We start from the raw sequence: 21,242 nt of genomic DNA on the forward strand, positions 1-21,242 counted from the left end.
TTGGCTGTAAGTTCTTACTTGTCTCTATAACTTTATAGCCATATCATTTTAATGAGAACGCATGAAAATATATTGACATATTAGTAGAAAGTGGCTAAAATTAGCCACTCAATTGTATGTATATGAATAGTATGTATTAGGGTATCTTTACTTCCATAATTTGGGAATCACTGGTTTTAGTTGTTTGAAGAATCTGACTGTGATGAGACATGAAGCAATACAATTCCCTGTGTTTCAGATAGAAATGAATTAGACTAGGATAGACTGATTATATTGTGAAGGTCTTGTGGATAGGTATTGTGGAAGGTATTGTGGATAGTCAATGTATCTGGATGACTTTGGCAGTCAGTGATATTTCTGACCTCACTGAGCTTCCTGGGTAAGTAGTGGACATCATTCTTTGGATGGTGTGATGGCTAATTTTAATAGAGCAGGGCTTTTTTTTTAATATGGTTTAACTCCAGCTTGTCTCCTCTCAGCTGGAGGTCACAGAGGGAACACCTGACTTGGGTGTGACTTCATACTGGACTGACGCAGAAGGAAATGTGGTGTTTGGCCCAAATACCCCAAAGGAAAAGATGAAAACCCCAGTCTCCGTGGCAAAAATGCAGAAGCGAAAGGGTGAGGGGGCTGTTTGAAATCTGGGTGTAACATATGCTGTAATCGTCATGAGTGAGATGAAATGTTTACTAATGATTTCTCCCTTGCAGAATCTATAACTAAGACTCTTCCTATGGAAAAGGTCGAAGACAAGAAGGAGTGTCAAGTGCAGAAAGATGCGGTGAAGGCTGCAGTCGATGCTGCAGCAGAACCCAAAGCTTCAGATTCAGACCAAACAGGTGATGCAAACGAAGAAGTTTCTGACCGGCCTTTGACTTCTGACCAGTCAGAAGCCTCTCAGCAGCCTGCAGACACAGTGGAGGAGCCTGAACCACAAGCTGAAACACAGCCAGAAACACTGAGTGAATCTAGTGGAGACAAGTATTGAGTATACTCACATATGCTACAAGTTTAATGTGGGATTTTGTCCTTAATATGACTGATGTGTTTCTAGTTATCGTAACTTTGATGGAACATTATCTGATATTTTCTATCATATACTCATAATAACACTTCACAAGTTATTGGTTTTATGATTTGTTTGCAGTAGATATGGATATTTTGTGTATCTTTTTCATCATATTTGCCTGAATAAAGGATCTGTTGACATATTTATTGATTTAAATGGCCACTCTTGTTCATATGTTGTGCCAGAAGATTTAGGGATATGCAGACCAGAGGCTTACAGACGTGAAGCACTCAGTAGTTGGAGGAAGGACCAAAGCAAACATGAGAAATTCTTGGGGTGAAACAGAGCAGAATTAATTCAAATCAAAATATGTAAAAGTTGCAGAGGTCCAGTGATGACAATAGAGCAGTGAGGATGACTGGCCATACATGCAAAATTTTGATATTTATTCGAAATGTACAGTATTTCTTTTTAGCTACTTACATTTTGTGGACATAGCAGGCAAGAGCATACATAAAAAACATATATAATACGCTTCAACTAAATGCAAAACATCTTTTATGCCATCTACTTTGAATATATTCAAATTCAGGCACAAAACTTGAGCTCCTCAATCTCTGCGTGAAACAACGTGTCTCTGGACTCATCTTGTGTTTTATGGAGAACTGAAACTTTCTGCTTCCCCTGGAGAGTAAATGGTTGGTACACTTCATTTGTCCCGCCTACTTACTGGGTGGCACACTCCCCTTTCTGTGGCCGAGGATTTGGGTTCAGCCCAAACATCTGCCCTGCTGAACTGTTCTGTAGCAAATCCCTGAAAATCCCACACCACCTGCAGGGCTGCTGCTCTGTAACTGACTGTGACCTCTGACCTCCACATGGAGAGTGGACAATGAATTTCCTCCAGTGACATTCATTTGCTTCACTTCATTTCAGCATAGAAGGAATGGACAAATTGTATTGCATCCACTTTTGATCAAATCTTATTAATGATAACATTTTAAACACATTGTTGTGGAAAGATGGCATAATAATGATCTAATTATGCTGTTTATGGATATTCTACTTCATCTGCACCAATCAGGCTTTAATATTTTGTTGTGATGAAGCAAATCATAGGAGGATCATAGAATGAATGGCGGATGTCAGTTAAACAGGGCAATACATTATTGGATTCTAAGTACTGACACATTAATACATGCATGTTGCAGCCGCTAAAGGTGGGGCTAATTTGAATTTATGGTGGGCAGTTTGTGAATTTTGCCCCAGGATCAAATCATAATGTATTTGTTGATTATATTTTGCCTTATTAATTTGAATCTGAATTAGGAGACACTTGTTGGGACACTACTGGGCTCAGAACCATGAGTTAGCATTACAGCTGTTTTTCTGGGTTATTTAACGTGTACATTGTAGAGGCTGACAGTGCGGCCATAAAGCTGTAATAATTAACCTTAATAATTAACCTGATCGTGCGCCCTCCTGCGTAGCAATCACGCGCAGCCTCGGCGCTGGCGGTCACGTGACGCGGTCGCCTCCGGCACAGCGGCAGCAGCTCAGCCTCGTCACTCCGCCGGTGGAGGAACCGACCGTAGGTGCTGCTGCCTGCGGGTGAGCCTCTACTCCAGCAGGTAGGAAGATTTCATCCCCCGTTCTCTTCGGTGTCCTCGTTTACCAGGTGTAGAAAGGTGACATTAGACAGAATGTGGATTAATGCTGCTTCATGTCGCTCCTCTGTGCTGTGAAAATACCGGCAGCGGAGTCCTTGAACCCTTCCTGAGGAGTAATTTAGCGGCTTGTTTTTAACTCTTGAGTCCTGTTTGAAACTGAATTTCGCTTTTTAACTGTTCTGATACGAATATTTGTATGTAAACCGGACATTTACTGCGGTTCAACACGCTGTTGTTATTTATATAACTGTAGTTTTTCGCATAATGTCGAATGAAACCCACCAGCTGTGTCCTTAAACGCCTCATGGGTTTTATGGTTGAAATACTTTGCGGTAATTAAAGATCTTCTACAGGTGCATCAAGCACAGATTGGACTACATGTTTTGGTGATATCACGAACATTTGGAGGTAGATGGGTCTGTTTTTTATGATCTCATCGGTGTCACACTCAGTGTATGCAGGGTTTATCATCTAATCGTGTTAAACCTCATGCTGTCAGATAGAGATAAGGGTCCTGATATGTGAGACGTATCAGTGCACAGGGCTGTATCTCAGTTGTGATATGAGAGTGAGTATTTACTGAGATTTAGGCTGCTGTGCTGTATTTCTTGCTGCCTTTTCCTTCTTGAAGTCTGTATCAAAGCTCCATGACCAGTGAACGTGCAGATGTTCATATTGATCATGTATTTTTCCCCATAGACCACATCGCTCACACATACTAGATGTTTGAAACCATCAAAACTCTGTCGCATTCAGTTCTGAAATACTTAGTTGATGAATCTCCTTGTCATTTTTAAAGCCAATGTGCTAAACAGGTCTGGTTACCAGAGCTGCAGCTATTAGTTGATTAGCTGATTTGTTGATCAAAAAGTTTTTTGGCAACTGTTTTAATCCATTCATCATTCTCGTCATTTTACAAGATAAAATGTCAAACATTTGCTTCTTAAATGGAAGGATTTCTGACACTAAGTAAAGAGTCTTTGGGTTTTGGTCTGGTGGTTGGACCAAAGAAGCAATTTGAAGATCTATTTTTTTTTCACTGGCAAATTGTGATGTGCATTTTTCATAATTTTTTGATGTTTTATGGACTAAATGATTAAAATAATCGGCAGATTAATTGATAATGAAAATGATAATTACTTGCAGCCCTGCTGGTTACAGCTCTTCAAATGTGAGGATTTGCTACTTTACTCTGTTTTATATAATCATATATTCAATAATGTTGGGTTTTGGACTGATTACTTGATTCATTGAAATAAACAGGCAGATTAATCAAATGAAAGCAATTGTAGAGTGTAGCCTTAGTGGCATTATTAGCACACAGTCCGCTGAGTCCAAACGTCGAGGTGTTTAATTTGTCAGAACTGGTGGTTGCAATGAAAACCTGCACACTCAGTGACCCAACGCTCAAAAACAAAACAACAACTGGCTGACGCAGAATCACATTGGACACCTGGACATAGTGAGCAGGACAAACGTGCAGAGACAGGGAAAGCTAGATTTGTGCTAATCTTGTAAACAGGATTAACACCTCTTAAGGCCCCTTTAAGATGTGTGGTGGATGAGAACTGGTTGTGCTGGACTTGTATTGTCAAGTACATTTTGTAATGTAACTCAGAAAGGCCCTAATAAACAAAGCTGTAGGAGTTTGGTCAGCTTTATTCTAATTGTACTGTATCCATAGTGACAGGGGATTATTGTCCTAATATGAAGCTGTAAAGCTTTAAAGTATTAACTCATCACAATTTGATTCCTGTAAATGGGGAGAAGCACAGCCTCATATTGCTTAGAAATTAAAATGCAAGATAAACACTTTCAGTTTCCAAAGGTCTGTGTTTCGTTCTTTCGTGTCTTGACCTTGATGACCATGTTGACAAAATAACCTCACTGAGGTTGCACTTCCTCACCAGTCTTTATCAGCTGGACTTTGCTTGGATGTATTGCAACTAGAGCTGAAACAATTAGTCAATTAATTTATGAGTCTGTTAGACTTATTAGACTTATTAGTTTTTGTTGGACAAAATAATACTTTGAATACATCAGCATGGCTAATTTGTTTTTTAAACATTTTAATGGACTAATCTAAAAAGTAATAGTGAGATTAAACAATCATGAAAATAGCTGTTAGTTTCAGCCTAACTGCAAACTGTAGATAATCAAACTGTCCGTCATTCTCAGGATTTTTAGAGCTTCTCATCCATGTTGTCTTAAAAGCTAAACTAAAAGCTCTTCCTCACTAAAGCTAACCTGGTGAGGAAGAGCGTGGAAAATGGTCAAAAGCTCCAGAACATTAAGTGGACTTTCAGTTGAGATTGTTTTGTCACACATAAAACAAACTCTGATTTCATTTCGCTCTGATTTCAGTGCTCCTGAAGCTCACACTGGATGGCAAACTGTGCACATCATCATACAACTACATCCTTATTCGAGTGCTGTAGCAGAGGGTCTGTATGAAGCACTGTGGGAGTCGAGGCTCTTACTAAATTTAGTGAGGTGTGTAGAACATGCAGACAGTGTGTAGTCAGCTCACCAGAGAGTTCTGGCTGTGCAGCTATCACAGCTGATGAGTCTCATCTAGACACTTCTGCTTTGTCCATTAAATGAGCATTGCACTTTCTCTCTACAATGTGCTGTAGTTCACTGGGGGGTCGTCGCACACTGCAGGAACACAGTGTGATACTGTCATCAACTGGCGCCACAATACACTGTATGCTTGTAGTAACTTTTATTGCTTTGTTAGGTATCAGTCAGCTACAGCTTAATCGTCCTAAACAACACGGCTGTCGGGGTGGTGATGTTGGTCTGTCGGTTCATTGCCTTGGTTGAGACTGAAATATCTCAGCAGCCGTTGAACGGATCACCATTTGTGGTTCGTGGTCCCCAGAAAATGAAGTCTACTGATCCCCTGAACTTTTCCTTTGCGCCACCAGCAGGCCAAAGTTTTCACTGACTGTATCCAGTGAAATATCCCAACATCTGCTTCATGGATTGGTGCCAAAGTTTGCTCAGACGGTCATGGTCCCCAGAAGATGGATCCTTAGGGTGCAGTTGAGGGGAAAACGGCAACCTCAGTGCTGAGACAAGCACACACAATTACAATAGGCTACGTAATTATGTGCTGGTGGATGTTATTGATGTGGGCCTGCTGTGATTGGTTTAAATGTTACTGCCGCAAGGAATTTTGGGATGGCATTATTTCTTTTCCTTTCCTAAAGGGTCACCCAGTGTACCCTATGCTAAAGGAGATAAGAAAGGAAGCACTGAAGCACCTTTCCTTAGCATTTCAGAGAATTTGACTAACTTTTAAAATGGCTGCCGCTTCAATCCTTCTGGGTCATTTCACTCAGTTAGAAAACGTCTGCAACCTTACTCTATCGTCATTTGTGGTTTTGAGAACAACATCTTGGCAGCTATTAGGTAGAAAATCTGGTGCAGACATTCATGTTCCTCCCAGGATGACATGTAAGAATGTTTTTCATCTGCAGAGCTTCCCTAGTGCTAATTAGCAGTTGTTAGCATGCTAACAGGCTACACTTAGATGGTGAACATGGTAGACTGCTAATAATCTGCATGCTAGCATTGTCATTAGTAGCTAGGTAGCATGTAGCCAAAGAGAATATAATATGGTACAGGCATTCATGATTTCCAGAGGTTGAATTTCAACAACTTGGGTGACTCACTGACTTTTCATGTAGCTGCACCAACTGGTCAAATGTAGTTTAGTACATAACCGCTAAAACAGCTGACCGAATTCCTGTAAACCTCAGATGAGATTAATGCTAACATACTACAGCAGGCTTAAAGGTATTAGTATGCAATAATATGCCTTTGTCATGTTGTCGAGTAAATGATTCATCTATTAGTCAAAGAAATAACTGATAGACTCAAATGTTCCCTCAAGCTGTGCAGAGACTTTTCAGGCTCAGGTTGGCAGTGAACGGTGCTAAGAGAGGTTGTGTAAGTGTTTTCTGGTTCAGGCTGGAGGTTAGTGCTCAGTCAGAGGGGTCAGACAGGCAGTAGAGGAGCTGTGGTGCGTGGAGCAGGTTGGCCGAGGAGGACAGGAGAGGGGAGGAGGACTTGGCTAAGCTCCGTCCTACGGGGGTGACATGGAGCTCTCAGGGAGGCTTCCTGCAGAGCAGCAGGACCGGCGGCCGCACCTGAAATCCCCTTGGACTCTGGTGAGCTGGTGTGCTGGTTAGACTTGCATTTCAGATGCAGAGTGAGGTTTTTCCTGTTAAACTGTGGCTTTGGTGCAGCAAATGTAATGACCTGGTGGTATTTTATTTGGAAAGTGGTGTTGATCTCTAACGATTAGGCGTCAAAAGTCTGCTGTGAATCTCTAGTCTGGTAAACCTGCCGTCATCCTAACCCCAGTTCTAACTGTGATCTTGACCCGGATTTTAATCCAGAGTCTATTTCGAACCCAAGCTGAACACCTGTAAATCTGCCTTTCTGTTGGGGGTGGCTGATGATGGCTGAATATAATATAATGAATAATCAGATGGATAAATCACAGTAAATAGATTTTCATTTTGTGGCATTGCCTAATGCTGTAAATTTCTCAAAATTGATTTGATTAAATGACCAGATGAAGCTCTGTTTTTTAGGATAATCCAGTGAATGAAATGCTCCACAAATGAAGAAACTTTATCACGCTGATAGATCAAATGTTACCACGAAGCAGTCCAATGATCCACCCTTGAAAGTGATGAAAATTCAACCTCAGTGTGAACAACATGTCAGTTTTATTTCATCTGTACACAATTCTCAGTCATCTCATGATTAGAGTTTAGTCGGTGGATCGGCTGCCAGTTAAAGAGTCTGAATGGTTTCAAAGTCCAGCCATGATATGCAGCTGTGATTCAGTCAGTGTACGCCATTGTTCTACACGCTGAAACTGCTGATTGATTTTTATCAGTCATCTCAGTAGCTGCGTGTTAAAGTGTAAACATGTACAGATGTTATTTAATCACCCGGTCATCCTAGACTCAAAGATTAGATCCTCAGACGCACAAATATTTGACTTTTAGGAAGTTACAGGACATTTATTTAGTTTGGTCACATTTCAAAAGTGTCTTCAGGAGGAAATGTTTGACTTTCTATAAAGGAGAGTGATAATGAAGGAAGTCCATGAGCTCGTCTCACTCGCCGTCTTTTCATGTCTGCGTGTGCTCGTGCCTCTACTTTCACAGACATGTTTAATGTTTGGTGATGCATCAGCTGAACATCTGTTAACTGGTTTAAATTGAATCTACTCAGTAAATATTGGAGCTTTGCACCACCAGCACCATTTATCTTCTTCTCTGGGGGAACAGCACTTCTGTCCGCTTCTGTGCAGTGATGGTAAATCACAGCTCATATCCTGCACCCTTTATACACTCTGCTTTCTCTTTTGGAGTATAACTGAATAATGCCACTTATTTGTACTTTAGAGTACAGAGTCCTAGTACATTGTGGATGGATGAAATACTTCAGAAGCAGGCGTATAATACACGCTAATACTCTGAGCTCTGAACTTTGAGCCCTATTGGGGCTTTGATGATTTTAGATTTTTTGTGCTTCCTGCTCCTTTATTGTCGATGGCTCACAGTGTTTCATATATTTCTGAGTTCTTGTTGGAGAACAGATGAAAATGACTTCAGCTCCTTCATGAGCGATGAAGAGATGTTTTAATCTGTGGATTCTTTGTCCTCTCCTCGTCCTAGTTGTTCTTCGAGCAAAAACATCGTCTCAGTCATGTTAGTTAAACTGTCAGAACGTCATTAACTCTTTTTGTCTTTTTAAACCACCTTTTTTTAAAACCACCTCAAACAAGCGAAAATGCAAAATGGAGGAAGTTTGTCATATGTTGCCATTTCCATCAATCTGTTCTAAGGGAATACTACTGCACATGAAAAGGCTGATGTCTTCTGACATCACGAGGGGAGGTCACCACCAAATGCACAGAGAGGCCTAGTAGAAAACTGACAGATTTTCTTGAATTTCTGTTAAAATTTGTGACACATTCGGATGGAAACCGAGCTGCTGAGGCAGTACTGGTTTGGTTTAACCCAGTGACGGAGAGAAAGCCATTGGCTCATCAATCAAACCAAAGACAAGTGTTATTTTTTTTTATCGCAAAACTAAAACTAGTGATACTTGATCCACAGTTAGTTACAGTTGATTTCTACTAAAAGTGTGCATATGACAATAAAAACTACAAAAACATCATTAACAATCAGGAACAAAATACCGTCGTCAGTTCACCCAAATGGGTCAATTTGATGCAGAGATTTTTAGAGTGTGTTCCTTGTGGAGACAGAAGCACACACACACTCGGCTCTGGTCTGCAGCAGCCTTGTTGCTGCGTTCGAGGGCCTGATTAAGTCTCGATCAGCTCAGGACTCTTTTGAGGAAAATGGGACAGAGCCACTGTGTTTAGGGACCTGCCTGCATTTCCTTTGCAGACTATTCTGAACAACAGGAGCCACCAGGACACTGGCCTAGTAAAAGAAACTGGTGTGTGGATTCATTCTGCCAGTAATTCAGGTGCGTTAAACTGGTTTTAGCAGCGGGGGTTAAAGTGGAATTTGGCTGATGGGGGACCCTAAGATGCAGTGTAGCGGTGCAGAAGCATGACTCCTGTTGAATACTGGTGAGCTCCGGTGGATGTGTTTCCTTTGTGGACAGGCTGTGTGATCAGCTGACCTTCTTTCTTCATTTTCTGACGTCTCTTTCTTGGTCCCAGTGGTCCAAAAACTGCTGCTGCTGGTTTGGTCTTAGTGGATTTAGCCAACTGCATTCTGTAATATATCAGCAGATGTTACCTGGACTATCACCCAGCCGTAGTATTAATGGGGAATTTGGAAAGTGATGCTGAAGAGCATCATCATCTTAAACTCGAATTGATGACTTCTACCCTTGACCTAACCTAACAGTGACCATGGCTACCACTACTGTAAACTTCTTGCAGACTACTGAGATCCATTGCCTGCACTTGTTTGAACTGTCCAGTGTTCTCACATGTACTTTTGAATCAAAGGTGTCGGAACGTCATTCCAGATCATTGCCGCCCGCTTCAACCTCTGTTCAGCAGATAATAAAAACAGAACTTTGTTGTTACGTATATGCTAATTAATGAACGGTATTTTTGCCGACAGGTGGACACCATGAACTACGTGGGGCAGCTGGCGGGTCAGGTGCTGGTGACAGTAAAGGAGCTGTATAAGGGGCTCAATCAGGCCACTTTGTCAGGCTGCATCGATGTGATCGTGGTCCGGCAGCCTGATGGGACCTTCCAGTGCTCCCCTTTCCACGTCCGCTTCGGAAAACTGGGAGTTCTGCGCTCCAGGGAGAAAGTGGTGACTGCTCACGTTACTTTTTTGAACATTTTCGTCATAATCACTGAATCTTTTATGCTTTTTTTTAAAAATTGATTAATGAAGATTAAGAAATAATGAGAGATTAATGTGCAACTAAACTAAACCTCACCCGCTTTATTACAGTGACAGCATATTATTAAGTTTCATTCATCCTGCAATCAAAACTCTGGTCTTGACATGTAAAAACCTGCAGTAAAACCTGGGACAAACGTTCAGATTGATTCATTTCGGAGTGTTGTGATGGAGCTGCACTACAGATTTTCTCCTCTCCCTCCTCTGAAGCTCTCTGAACGTTACCATCCAGCCCTCTGTCTGCTGCTCACAAGAGCCCTTCCTCTCTATTTATAGACACTGTGTAGTCGTCAGCTGACGACTATGATCGGACACACAGACTAACGCTCAGTTTAGCCTCTTATTTCCAACTTGTAAAGACTCATCCCATTCAAAAAGAGGGTCTTACAGAAGATCCGTACCTTTACAAGCTTACAGGAGAGCCAGACAGTGCAGGAAATAGTCTGTTGTTGACAGTTTCGGTGATTATGTAAATCGTGTGGGTTAAAAGCATTTTTGCCACAGCTGAGGAACCAAGCAGGAAAAGCAGACTAAAACCTAATCTTGACCTCATATCAAATGTCAGCATCTTGCAGAGTTTGTGTAGATTTTGGTTTATTTCTTAACCCCTCTGACAGTTTGAAGACTGATGAAAGCATCTCTGTGCACGCAAGTTAGACACGCAACCTAAACATGCAACCAAACATGAAACTTGTGGCGAGATCCTTCGTGTAAAAGCTGTTCAGTGTTTTTTCTCTGCTTTAATTTTAATTCTTCAGGTAAATCCGGGGCACAGTTTTGTTTTATTCAGGCTCATTGTAGACATGCACATGTAGCTTTTGTGGTGTGAACAAACCTCATTAATGCAGCAAAAACCCAAGGCCATCTGAGGAGAATGTGGTTTACTGGACAGTAATGCTTTGTATTTCTTACTGAAGTGTGTTTGTTTGACTCTGCAGATCGACATAGAGATCAATGGAGAAGCTGTAGAGCTGCACATGAAGCTTGGAGACAATGGAGAGGCCTTTTTTGTCCAGGAGACAGAGCAGCACAATGTGAGTCCTGAACAATTTCTGATGGAAATGAACAAGAAATTGTGTTGAAACTGATCTTGTTTGCTAATGGAACTGGTTAGTGTGATAACATCGTTCAGCATTTCTTCCACCTGTCCTTGTTAGCTACTTTTTGTAGCCATGCTACATCTGCATCACTCGAGGGATTGCAACGTCAGTCGGTCCAAGACTTTGTTCCAAACTGAAATATCTCAGACATTATTTGATGGATTACTATTAAATTTTGTACAGACGTCTGTGGTGATCATTTGACTTAGCACCACTAGCAAGTCAAAACATGTTACCTTTCCTGTTAATTATCGCCAAATCTCAATGATGGATTGGCACAAAATGTTGCACAGGTTGATGCATCAGAATCACTTCAGGGATCCCCAGACCACCGTGTGGTTCATGTTTGCAGTTTCCAGTAAAAACTTGTCAGCAGCTATTTGCTGGATTGCCAAGATTCCACTTTTCATTTGTCATTTCGTCATCATCAGCACTTGACCACTCATTTATGACCAAATGCAGCACTACTGATATTCCCATCATTGTGGGATGTATTTTGTGTTAAGTGCATGCTAGCATTGTCATTTTGAGCATGTTAGCAGGCTGATGTTGGCATTTAGTTCAAAGTACTTGCTGTGGCTAGGAACAGCCTCACATGGCTGCAGAATCTTAGTCTTGTTTATTTCATTTTTTTCACCTCAACACAGGAGATTGTCCCGGCCCACCTGGTGACCTCGCCCATCCCCACAGAGGAGGCCCTGTTCAGGAGCAGAGAACCCAGATGTGGGGGATCAGCTGCGGAGAACGGCCAGCCTCTGGGTCCAGCAGACCCGGCCTCTGGAAACCTGCAAACCTGCTCCAATGCAGCCGGCAAGAAGAGGAAGAGACGCAGAAGGAAGCACAAGGCTGAGCCACGCAAGGAGGAGCAAACCACTCCTGCAGGCGGGGAGCTCGAGCTGTGTGAGCTCAGTTCAGATGAGGAGCAGAATGCACACAATGGACGGTGAGTAGACGTGTGTCGTTAAAAAGCTGGATTTTTTTGTTTTCTTTGTAAACCTTTTGTTAATGGTATTGCTGCTGTCTTCAGGGCATCTTCACTCTCCATAATGAAGGATATGGACCACAGGCAGCATTCCCCCCTCACCGCCCTCGAATGGGACAGCTACCCCTTCTCTGACGGAGACTGGTCCCCTTGCACTATGTACGCCCCCTCCCTCCCCCACTCATTCAACACAGAAACAATATAATATCCAATCCGCTTCATCAAAACCGACAGAGCTGAGAAAAACAAATCTCTCTCACAAGGTCGTTACAGCTGACTCAGTGGAAATGTTGTGTTTGTTTACAGCCGGGAGATGTCCGAGCCCATGTCGCCCAAGAGTGACTCTGAGCTGATGGTGAAGCCTGCAGAGAGCATGCTCAGGGCTGAGTCCCACATGCAGTGGAGCTGGGGAGAGTTTCCAGAGTCCACCAGGGTGAGGTTCAGGTCTAGACTTGTAGAATCTGGACTAAACTTTGGCCTTTGAGACAGTGAGATTTGTGGGGTTGAATTCAAGTCTGCTACAACATATTTCGAGTGAGGGTTAGAGAGAATGTTTGGAAATGCATGTGTGTATATTTATGCGCCATCCTGTGCTGTTCTTCCTGCATCCAGGTCAACAAAAAGGACAAATCAGAGCCGAAGACACTGACCATCACTCCTTCTGAGAACACACATTTCAGGGTTATCTTGAGCACAGAAGCCATGGAGGAGGAGATGAGGGAGGGAGGGAGAACCACAGATCCCATTTGCAGTATTGTAAAGCCAGAGCCTCGGACCATCAAAGTCGATCAGCACAGTCACAAACCGCAGGCGCCCGACGCTTCGTCTCACGATACAAACATTATCAAGCACGAGCCTGACACAACAAATTTAACGTCCAGCAGTTTTACCTCCAAGCCGTGTCCCACTAACTCCGACCTCGGCACAAAAACTGCGCACAAGACCAGGTGGACGTCTTCACCGCCAAGCCGCAGGGACACCGGCTCTGCTGCCAGTGGAGGCAGCAACGTGGCTGGAGAATCTGCAGCGGGTTGTCCTGATACGAGAGCCTCCTCTAAACCCACCGACTCCCCCATCAAGAGGAGAAGTAACACGACTTCCTTTAACACTCTGAAAATGTGTTTTATAGTGTCTGCACCTTGTGTTCTTCATTGGAGGGAACAACAGTGTGTTTTCATTCTGTAGACAGGATATAAACATGAGGATTTAAGAATAACGTCCCAAAAGCTTTGCAGCACTTTCTGACGTAGATTAAGTAGTTGCTGCTTTGATTCCTCCTGCTAATACCTCAAGATATTTATGACAAACATAAGAAAATCCAGCTGCTCTCTCTTTAATTCCATCCACTTATTCGTCATTTTTAAAAACTGTATTGGAGCTTATAATTATTTAAACAGCAGAATTATTCTAGTTTAGCATTTTTAAAGACCGTGAGAAAGGTTCTCTACAGCTAAATGTAAGTGGATGTTAACAGGAAGGATGTGGTTTGAGTTTAGGCCTGTGTGTGTGTGTGTGTGTGTGTGTGTGTGTGTGTGTGTGTGTGTGTGTGTGTGTGTGTGTGTGTGTGTGTGTGTGTGTGTGTGTGTGTGTGTGTGTGTGTGTGTGTGTGTGTGTGTGTGTGTGTGTGTGTGTGTGTGTGTGTGTGTGTGGCTGGCTGCTCTGCATTCACACGCACAAGTGAGAGGAAAACATGAAAAGATTTCTGAACAGAGCTCTCTTGTCTTGCTTTCATAAAGGTGTGAGGAAGAGGAGCCAACATCAGGGACCTGAAGATATTTACCTGGATGACTTGAATGCACTTGAACCTGACGTTGTTGCCCGGTACTTCCCAAAAAGGTACGAAGCTGGCAATCCTTTCAGAGTGAAGTCATGTTACCTCATTTAGGAGTACAGCTTTTCAGTACATTTGCAATGTAGCCACAATTGAGTTTATACTAACAAATACTGAGGTTTGATTTGCATTGTTCTGCACTTTTGGAAAAAATAAAAATGGCTGCATCTATTTACACAACTCATCGGTTGTTGCTGTGTGAACGTCGGCCGTCTGCGTGTGTTTTCAGTGAGTCCGAGCAGGTTCCTAAACACTGGGTCGAGATGGGGAAGCGCTCTGGATCCCAGTCGCCCCAGTCTGTCAGCAGCGCAGCAGCAGACAGCGGCACCGAGTGTCTGTCTGACTCTGCAGGTGACCTCCCCGACGTCACCCTGTCGCTGTGCGGAGGTGTTGGTGAGAACTCAGAGATCTCTAAAGGTAGTGCGCCACTTTGCGTTTCGCTAATCAGATCACTTGTTTATGTGATAAATACACCTTTTGAATCCTTGCTTTAAGCAGGATTCATTACCTGCGTCACAGCTCCTGCATACTGATGTTATGAATAAAGAAAGATGGGCAGTCGCCAGATCTAATTTTTATGCTTCATTCATTCCAGATAAATTCATGGAGCACATCATCACCTACAATGAATTTGCAGAGAATCCAGCAATAATCGACAATCCCAATTTGGTGGTTAGAATTGCAAACAGGTGAGTGTTTATACTCTGTAAATCACAGTCACTGGACTCATCAGTTTAACAGACGCTTCATTATTACAGCTAAAAAAAAAACAAAAAACATTTTTTTTCCAGATATTACAACTGGACGCTGGCAGCACCGCTGATACTTAGCATGCTGGCTTTCCAGAAGAACTTGCCAAAGGTATCCTCGTGGCTCTAACGTGTTTATAACGTACTCTTTGATCTTCTACTGTAGCTGCACGTTATATCGGTTTACACATGAATCATTTACGTGATTGGCAGGCTACAGAGGAGGCCTGGGTGAAGGAGAAAATGCCAAAAAAGTCTGGACGCTGGTGGTTCTGGAGGAAGAGCAGCGCAAAGCAGGTACTGAATGTGTGTCAGATCACTTAAGGTAAAGCTACACTCCCATCTGTGTGTTTACAGTGTTGTGGAGGTCAGCAGGAATGCCGACCTCCACAACACTGTTTGTATGAGTTTGCATTGGAAATTAGTTTGGACAAATAAGGAACAGGTTGCCCACATGTGTCACTAACTATTACATCCCTGTTTTGCATTACTATATGAAGACTTTTAAGTTACAAAAGAACATTTATGTGACACATTTTTATTGTGCACTGGTTTTAAACTCTTGATGTTTATCTCACGGGAGGCTAATAATGTCCCTCCCTCTCTCCAGTCGTCATCAGAGACCAAGTTAGAGAGGCAGGAGTCTCTGACCAGCGAGAGCCCTGCCCTGCACCAGGCCCCAGAAACACAGTGAGTCAGCAACAAAGCTCTGGCTTCCTCACAACACGACCGTCACACACCAACACAAGCAGCGTTGGGTAAACATGTCCCACAGAGGCTGGATTAGCATGTTAGTCAGCGAGCAGTGCTGTCATTCGTGACTCACGTTTAAGAAATCAGGAGAAAGACTTTGAATGTTGTTTCAGGCTGATTCTACTTTAATGTTGTGTTGGAGATTATGAAGGATGCATCCAGTGTTTGTGTAAATTAAAACATGCTGTATATTTAGTGTTGAGCAAAGCAGTGTTACTATACAGGCAGATGGAGGTCTGCTGCCCTCTGGTGACGCTAAAAAGTACTGCAGTTTTTTATTGACCCTGAATCCCCTTGCATCGCCTTGTTATTGTGCTTATTATGCCATAAATCTGTGTTGAGTTCAGTCTCCATTGCAGCTTGGCTTGTGTTTTCTTGGCCTGATTGCTTTGGTCTTGATACTGTTTGCTGCTCCGTCCTCAGACTGTATTCTCTCCTGCAGGCAGAAAGCAGCAGAGTGGTCCAGCGATGACGAGACTAAGGAGCTAAACGCCGTGGCACCTGCTCTGACACCCACTGAGCATGTGCAGAAAGAAGGCCCGGCCCCCGCGCCTTGTCACTCCTACAGGAAGTCCCTCCGCCTGTCGTCTGACCAGATAGTAAGAAAACTAATCACTGATGCTGGTGGTTTGACTAAAATTAAGCAAAGACAGAGGCTGTTTTTCTGATTATGTTCACTGAAGTCCAGTGAAGAAGGCCAGAGAGGCAAGAGGAGAGCTTTTATTTATTTTGTATATTATTTTGTGTAGCGAGATTCCATTAGGTCTGTTTACAGCAGTTTGGGAGTGACTGCATAAGTTTTATAAAGCCTGAAAATCTGATAAATTGCCTCAAGTGATTTGACTTGAGTCAGCATCGATTGAGACTGAAGACTTCAAGTTTGACAATAAAAAATCTGGAGCTCTGTAGTCTGCTCTCCACAAAATCTGCTACCAGCATAACACACCCAGATCTGATCAAACTGCCAGGGGTTGGTTGCATTGTGGGTAATGTAGGCAGCAGGTTTTGGCAAAGAAGACTGTGCAGAATGGAAAAGATAAATCTGGTTCTGCTGGATCAATGTATTTGCTAAATGGGTGGCTGCGCTCGTTGTGCGTCTGTTGCAGGCCAGCCTGAAGCTACGAGAGGGGCCTAATGATGTCACCTTCAGCATAACCACTCAGTACCAGGGCACCTGTCGCTGCGAGGGCACCATCTACCTGTGGAACTGGGACGACAAGGTCATAATCTCTGACATCGATGGCACCATCACCAAGTACGAGGACGTCTAAATATCCACATTTTCATTATACTGTGATTACTCTGTCCAGTCTCATTCACAGTATTGGAAATTAGAAGTCTGATAAATGCTTCGATTCAGTCTCGGTTTCTTCCCACAGATCAGATGTGTTCGGTCAGATTCTGCCTCAGCTCGGGAAGGACTGGACTCATCAAGGAATCGCTAAGCTTTACCACTCAGTGCACGAGTAAGACACATGACCTGTTGTCCTTGGTTACTATTCTGCCAGCATAAAGGGTGTCAAACAGTAAAGCAGTTAAAGATTGAACCCATCAGTGACTATCTGACTCTGCAGGAATGGCTACAAGTTCCTGTACTGCTCAGCCCGAGCAATCGGCATGGCTGACATGACTCGAGGATATCTGCACTGGGTGAACGACAGAGGGACTCTCCTGCCTCAAGGACCCCTCATGCTGTCCCCCAGCAGCCTCTTCTCTGCCTTCCACAGGTATGAAATCCTCTCCTAAGTGTTTAAGCCTCAGCGTAGACAAAGTACATCTGAAATCCATCACAGGATTGATCTCCGACCTCCAAAGGGTTCAAAGCAGCACTGACAGATCTCTGGCATTCGTGGCTTTTTAGTTACTCGTCTGCCAGAAATGTGTACTTTCAAAGGTAATTTATTCCAGTACAAATCACAGTAACTCTGCTGGAATTAAAATGTGTTTCAACACTGGTCAGCCTCCTTGTCTCATCAGGATTTATGTGTTTACACTGATTGGTAACTTTACTAATGTTGGACACTCACTGACTCTATAAATGCTTATAAATGATAGCCACTCTTAAAGGCTTTTTGAAGTGGGGTTGTATGAGGTACTTGTGCAGAGTCAGTGTATTATTTACAGTATCTGGCAGTCGGCACACTGTCAGTTTGGAGAAGCAGACAGAATTACTGCCACAGAAGCAGAGCAATGTCCTGCTGATCCTGCTTATCCACCTAAAAAAGGCCCAACTATAATAATCTCTATCAGTTGGAGTGTACACTATATGTTGAACATTTTCAGGACTTTACCTTGCTGTCAGACAGCCTACATCTTCTCAAATGTAGAACGTCTGTAATCCTACGTATTAGCACAGCTGTACCGTGTGCTGTATTACACTGCCGATCAGCTGTTTGGTCAGAAAGAGATCAGACTGAAATAAAACTTTTCTAAAGATGTCAAAAAAGAGGATTATGTGAAAACCACGATTAAATAAGCCAGGTAGACAAATTACGAAGAGCACTGCTGTGCTCAGCCATCAGCTAATATAAAACTAAATACCTCCACAGTGAACAGCATTTCTTCGTTGCTGTCATAATCGCTCATTTTTCTTGTCTTGTATTTGTTGTTTCTTCCACAAAATGCTGAAAAGTCTGATCCTGCGGTGTAATACAGTGCGAGGTACAGTTGCTTTGATGCGTTGGAATATGGAAGTTCTACGGTTGAGACAATATAGTACCAAAGGAAAGGGCAGTCTGACGGCAACGTGAAGCCCTGAAAATACTGTAAATATACCGTACACTTAGACTGATACTGGTTATTTTAGCTGTGTCTTTTTTCAAGTGCATGAAATGCATTTTGCTGCTGACCCGCTACAGCAGTACATCGCTTAGCTTCCTCCTCCTCCCCCTCCTCCACATTGAGGCTGTGCCAGCTCCTGTAGGTAATATACTGACTATGCATAAGTACCTCACACAACCCCTCGTCAAAAAAACCTGAACTATCCCTTCAAAGTTGTGGCAGATTTACTGAGTGAACTCTAGCTCCAGCAGAAGATCAGAGGTTAAGGCTGTAATCCTTTGTTCCTCTTGTTAGAGAGATCATAGAGAAAAAGCCGGAGAAGTTCAAGATCGAATGCCTCACGGACATCAAGAACCTGTTTTTCCCGAACACTCGTCCCTTCTACGCGGCCTTTGGAAACAGAGAAAGCGTAAGTAACATCCTCTGAACAATCTTGGATTTACTGACAACAAAAGGTACGTTTTGTTCAGTCAGACGCCTTTATAATGGTCTTTTTTTTTTTTTTTTTTCTTCTGTTTCAGGACGTGTTTGCCTACAAGCAAGTGGGTGTGCCTGTGTGCCGAATATTCACAGTGAATCCCAAAGGAGAGTTAATCCTCGAGCAAGCCAAAGGCAATAAAACATCGTGAGTGTTGAACCATCACTGGAGCCATTGTTTTCGTCTGCGTCTGTCAGACAAATGTTTATTGTTCCCGTCGCTGGTTTTTATTTTACAGATACAGCCGACTGAGTGAGCTGGTGGAGCACGTTTTCCCTCTGCGGAGTTCACAGCACAATGCCACCTTCAGCTGCCCAGAGTTCAGCTCCTTCTGTTACTGGAGACAACCCATCGCTGAGGTGTGTTTTGAGGAGCTGCTTTAACCGATATTAATGTTTAATTACTTGAAATCAACACAAGGCAGAGCAGTGATTTCTGTCAGGACTGTATGCACTGGTTTCATACTGAGAAGTGTTTGTAATCATCAGCTCTGTCGGCCGCTGGAGTAGTTTGATAGACACATTCCACTTTGGAGGAAAGGTTTGGGATATCAATGTATCTCAGCGTGTCCTTTGGGCTCACACAGTTAAAAGATGTATTTGAAGGCTCTGCCAACTTTTGGCACATATGGAAGCCAAAAGTATGAGGTATCAGTTGTTCTTCTTATCATTTGCTATAATGTTAAAGAGAAGACATTGCCGAAGCACTTATTTAGGCAGTAGAGGTGCAATAACTGCTTAAACTGGCCACCGTTCAGTATGAAACAACAACACAGACATTGGCTGTGTCTGAAATCGCATGCTAACACACTGCCTGCTACATGCTCGTGAAAACAGTTTATGGCACATGTACAACATTACCTCCACTCAATGTTGTATTTTCCGGTGTAATTTTAAAGCGAATTAAGATGATGATGAATTTTACTTTGCATCTGAAGAGATGAAATGCAACACCAAGGATGCAAGCTGCCGTTAAACTGCGAAGAAGACGACACGATGCGTCTCGGAGCGGTTGAGTATGTCCAGTAAGCTCAGGCAGCCGGAATGGCCTCCGTGTTCCACTTGACGTCATATTCAGTCTAAATCAGGCATGTCAAACTCATTCCATAAAGGGCCGTGTGGCTGCAGGTTTTTGTTCCAACCAAGGAGGAGCACACCAGGCCAACCAATCTACATCAAGGGTTCACTTAGTTATCAGCTGAAGACTGAGACCAACTGATTAATTGATTCCAGCCTGGTGTGCTCCTCCTTGGTTGGAACAAAAACCTGCAGCCACACGGCCCTTTATGGAATCAGTTTGACATGCCTGGTCTAAATAGTGTGTTAGCATGCAATTCCAAACACCACCTACGCTGCTTACAACTTCAGATATTTACAGCAACATGTTTTCATCCTTTAAGGCCTTATTCACACTGTATTGGTTTTATTTAATGTGTAGAAATCTTAGGTCTTTGCTCTGAAGCTTAAGGATTTTGGACTGTTTTGCTTGGAAGAAGAAAACGTGAAATCATTTGGTTCGTAGTTAATAGCTGCATTAATGCTATTTGAGACAAAAAAGCACTTTCTAAACTGTAGATACTGCTGCTATGGTATAAAGTTGTTTTTTTAAATCAAGATTTAGTTAGATTTACTGTAGAAACTATTTTTGATGAATCTTAAAACGAATCTCTGCTGATGTTGTTGCCATTGTGAAATCTTCGGTACATTAATGAGACGCCTCGTTTTGTTTTTATTCTGCTGTCAGCAAAATGAAAAGTATTCTTTCTGTGAAAGTGATGAACTTTGTGTGTCGAGAACACACAGTATTTTCTTAGTTGCTTCAAGTGTTTTCAGTAGACTGTTGTGATCACTTTGTAGTATTCCAGTTTACGTTATGACGTAACAATGTAAGCACAAAGTATGTTTTGGATGATGTTTTTGATAAATGCATTCAGCTGTTTGATCTGTTGTCTGTTAGTATGTGATCTGAAAAAATGAGTTATTTAAAGTCATTTTTATAGTGTCAGAACTGTAGATCTACTGTTCATGAACTGTATATGGTATATTTACAATATCAATTGTATAAATAAACTTTTAAATCAAATGTCCTATGTTGGATGATGCTTTAATTAAAAAAAAAACTTTATTTCAATGAACAGATCAGATCTTATTTTGCATATTTATATATTGACAATTTTAACACTAACAAGAGGAGGAGTCTGTGTGGTGGTATGAACTACAGGACGATATAAGTTCTGCAAAAACAAACAAAAAAGCTAAATTCTGCCCAGTAATCAACAAATTGGTGGAATTTAAATTTTAGTACTGGGCTATGGAAGGTACAAGGCACAAAAATAATCTGGGTTTATGAAATGTGGCTGTATGAGAAGTCAGTGTATTACCTACAGTAGACAGCAGTGAGCACACCTCGGTTTGGAGAAGTAGCAGGAGCACAGGTGTAGACTCATTTCGGCCACT

General features: G+C 42.5%; 1 protein-coding gene across 1 annotated transcript; it reads left to right on the forward strand.

Annotated features, from left to right (window-relative positions):
• The first annotated feature begins 2,585 nt into the window (after nucleotides 1-2,585).
• Nucleotides 2,586-19,964, forward strand: LOC121623734 (phosphatidate phosphatase LPIN2-like). Its single transcript, XM_041961157.1, has 20 exons — nucleotides 2,586-2,640; nucleotides 9,819-10,019; nucleotides 11,051-11,146; nucleotides 11,860-12,155; nucleotides 12,240-12,353; nucleotides 12,501-12,627; nucleotides 12,807-13,281; nucleotides 13,931-14,030; nucleotides 14,255-14,442; nucleotides 14,621-14,714; nucleotides 14,817-14,886; nucleotides 14,988-15,071; nucleotides 15,385-15,464; nucleotides 15,970-16,126; nucleotides 16,634-16,782; nucleotides 16,907-16,993; nucleotides 17,102-17,254; nucleotides 18,603-18,717; nucleotides 18,830-18,933; nucleotides 19,025-19,964. The coding sequence occupies exons 2-20, from the start codon at nucleotides 9,828-9,830 to the stop codon at nucleotides 19,167-19,169; spliced, it is 2,826 nt and encodes a 941-aa protein (XP_041817091.1). The 5' UTR covers nucleotides 2,586-2,640; nucleotides 9,819-9,827; the 3' UTR covers nucleotides 19,170-19,964.
• Nucleotides 19,965-21,242: the final 1,278 nt, after the last annotated feature.

Source organism: Chelmon rostratus, chromosome 20, assembly GCF_017976325.1.
Source record: "Chelmon rostratus isolate fCheRos1 chromosome 20, fCheRos1.pri, whole genome shotgun sequence".
NCBI lineage: Eukaryota > Metazoa > Chordata > Actinopteri > Chaetodontiformes > Chaetodontidae > Chelmon > Chelmon rostratus.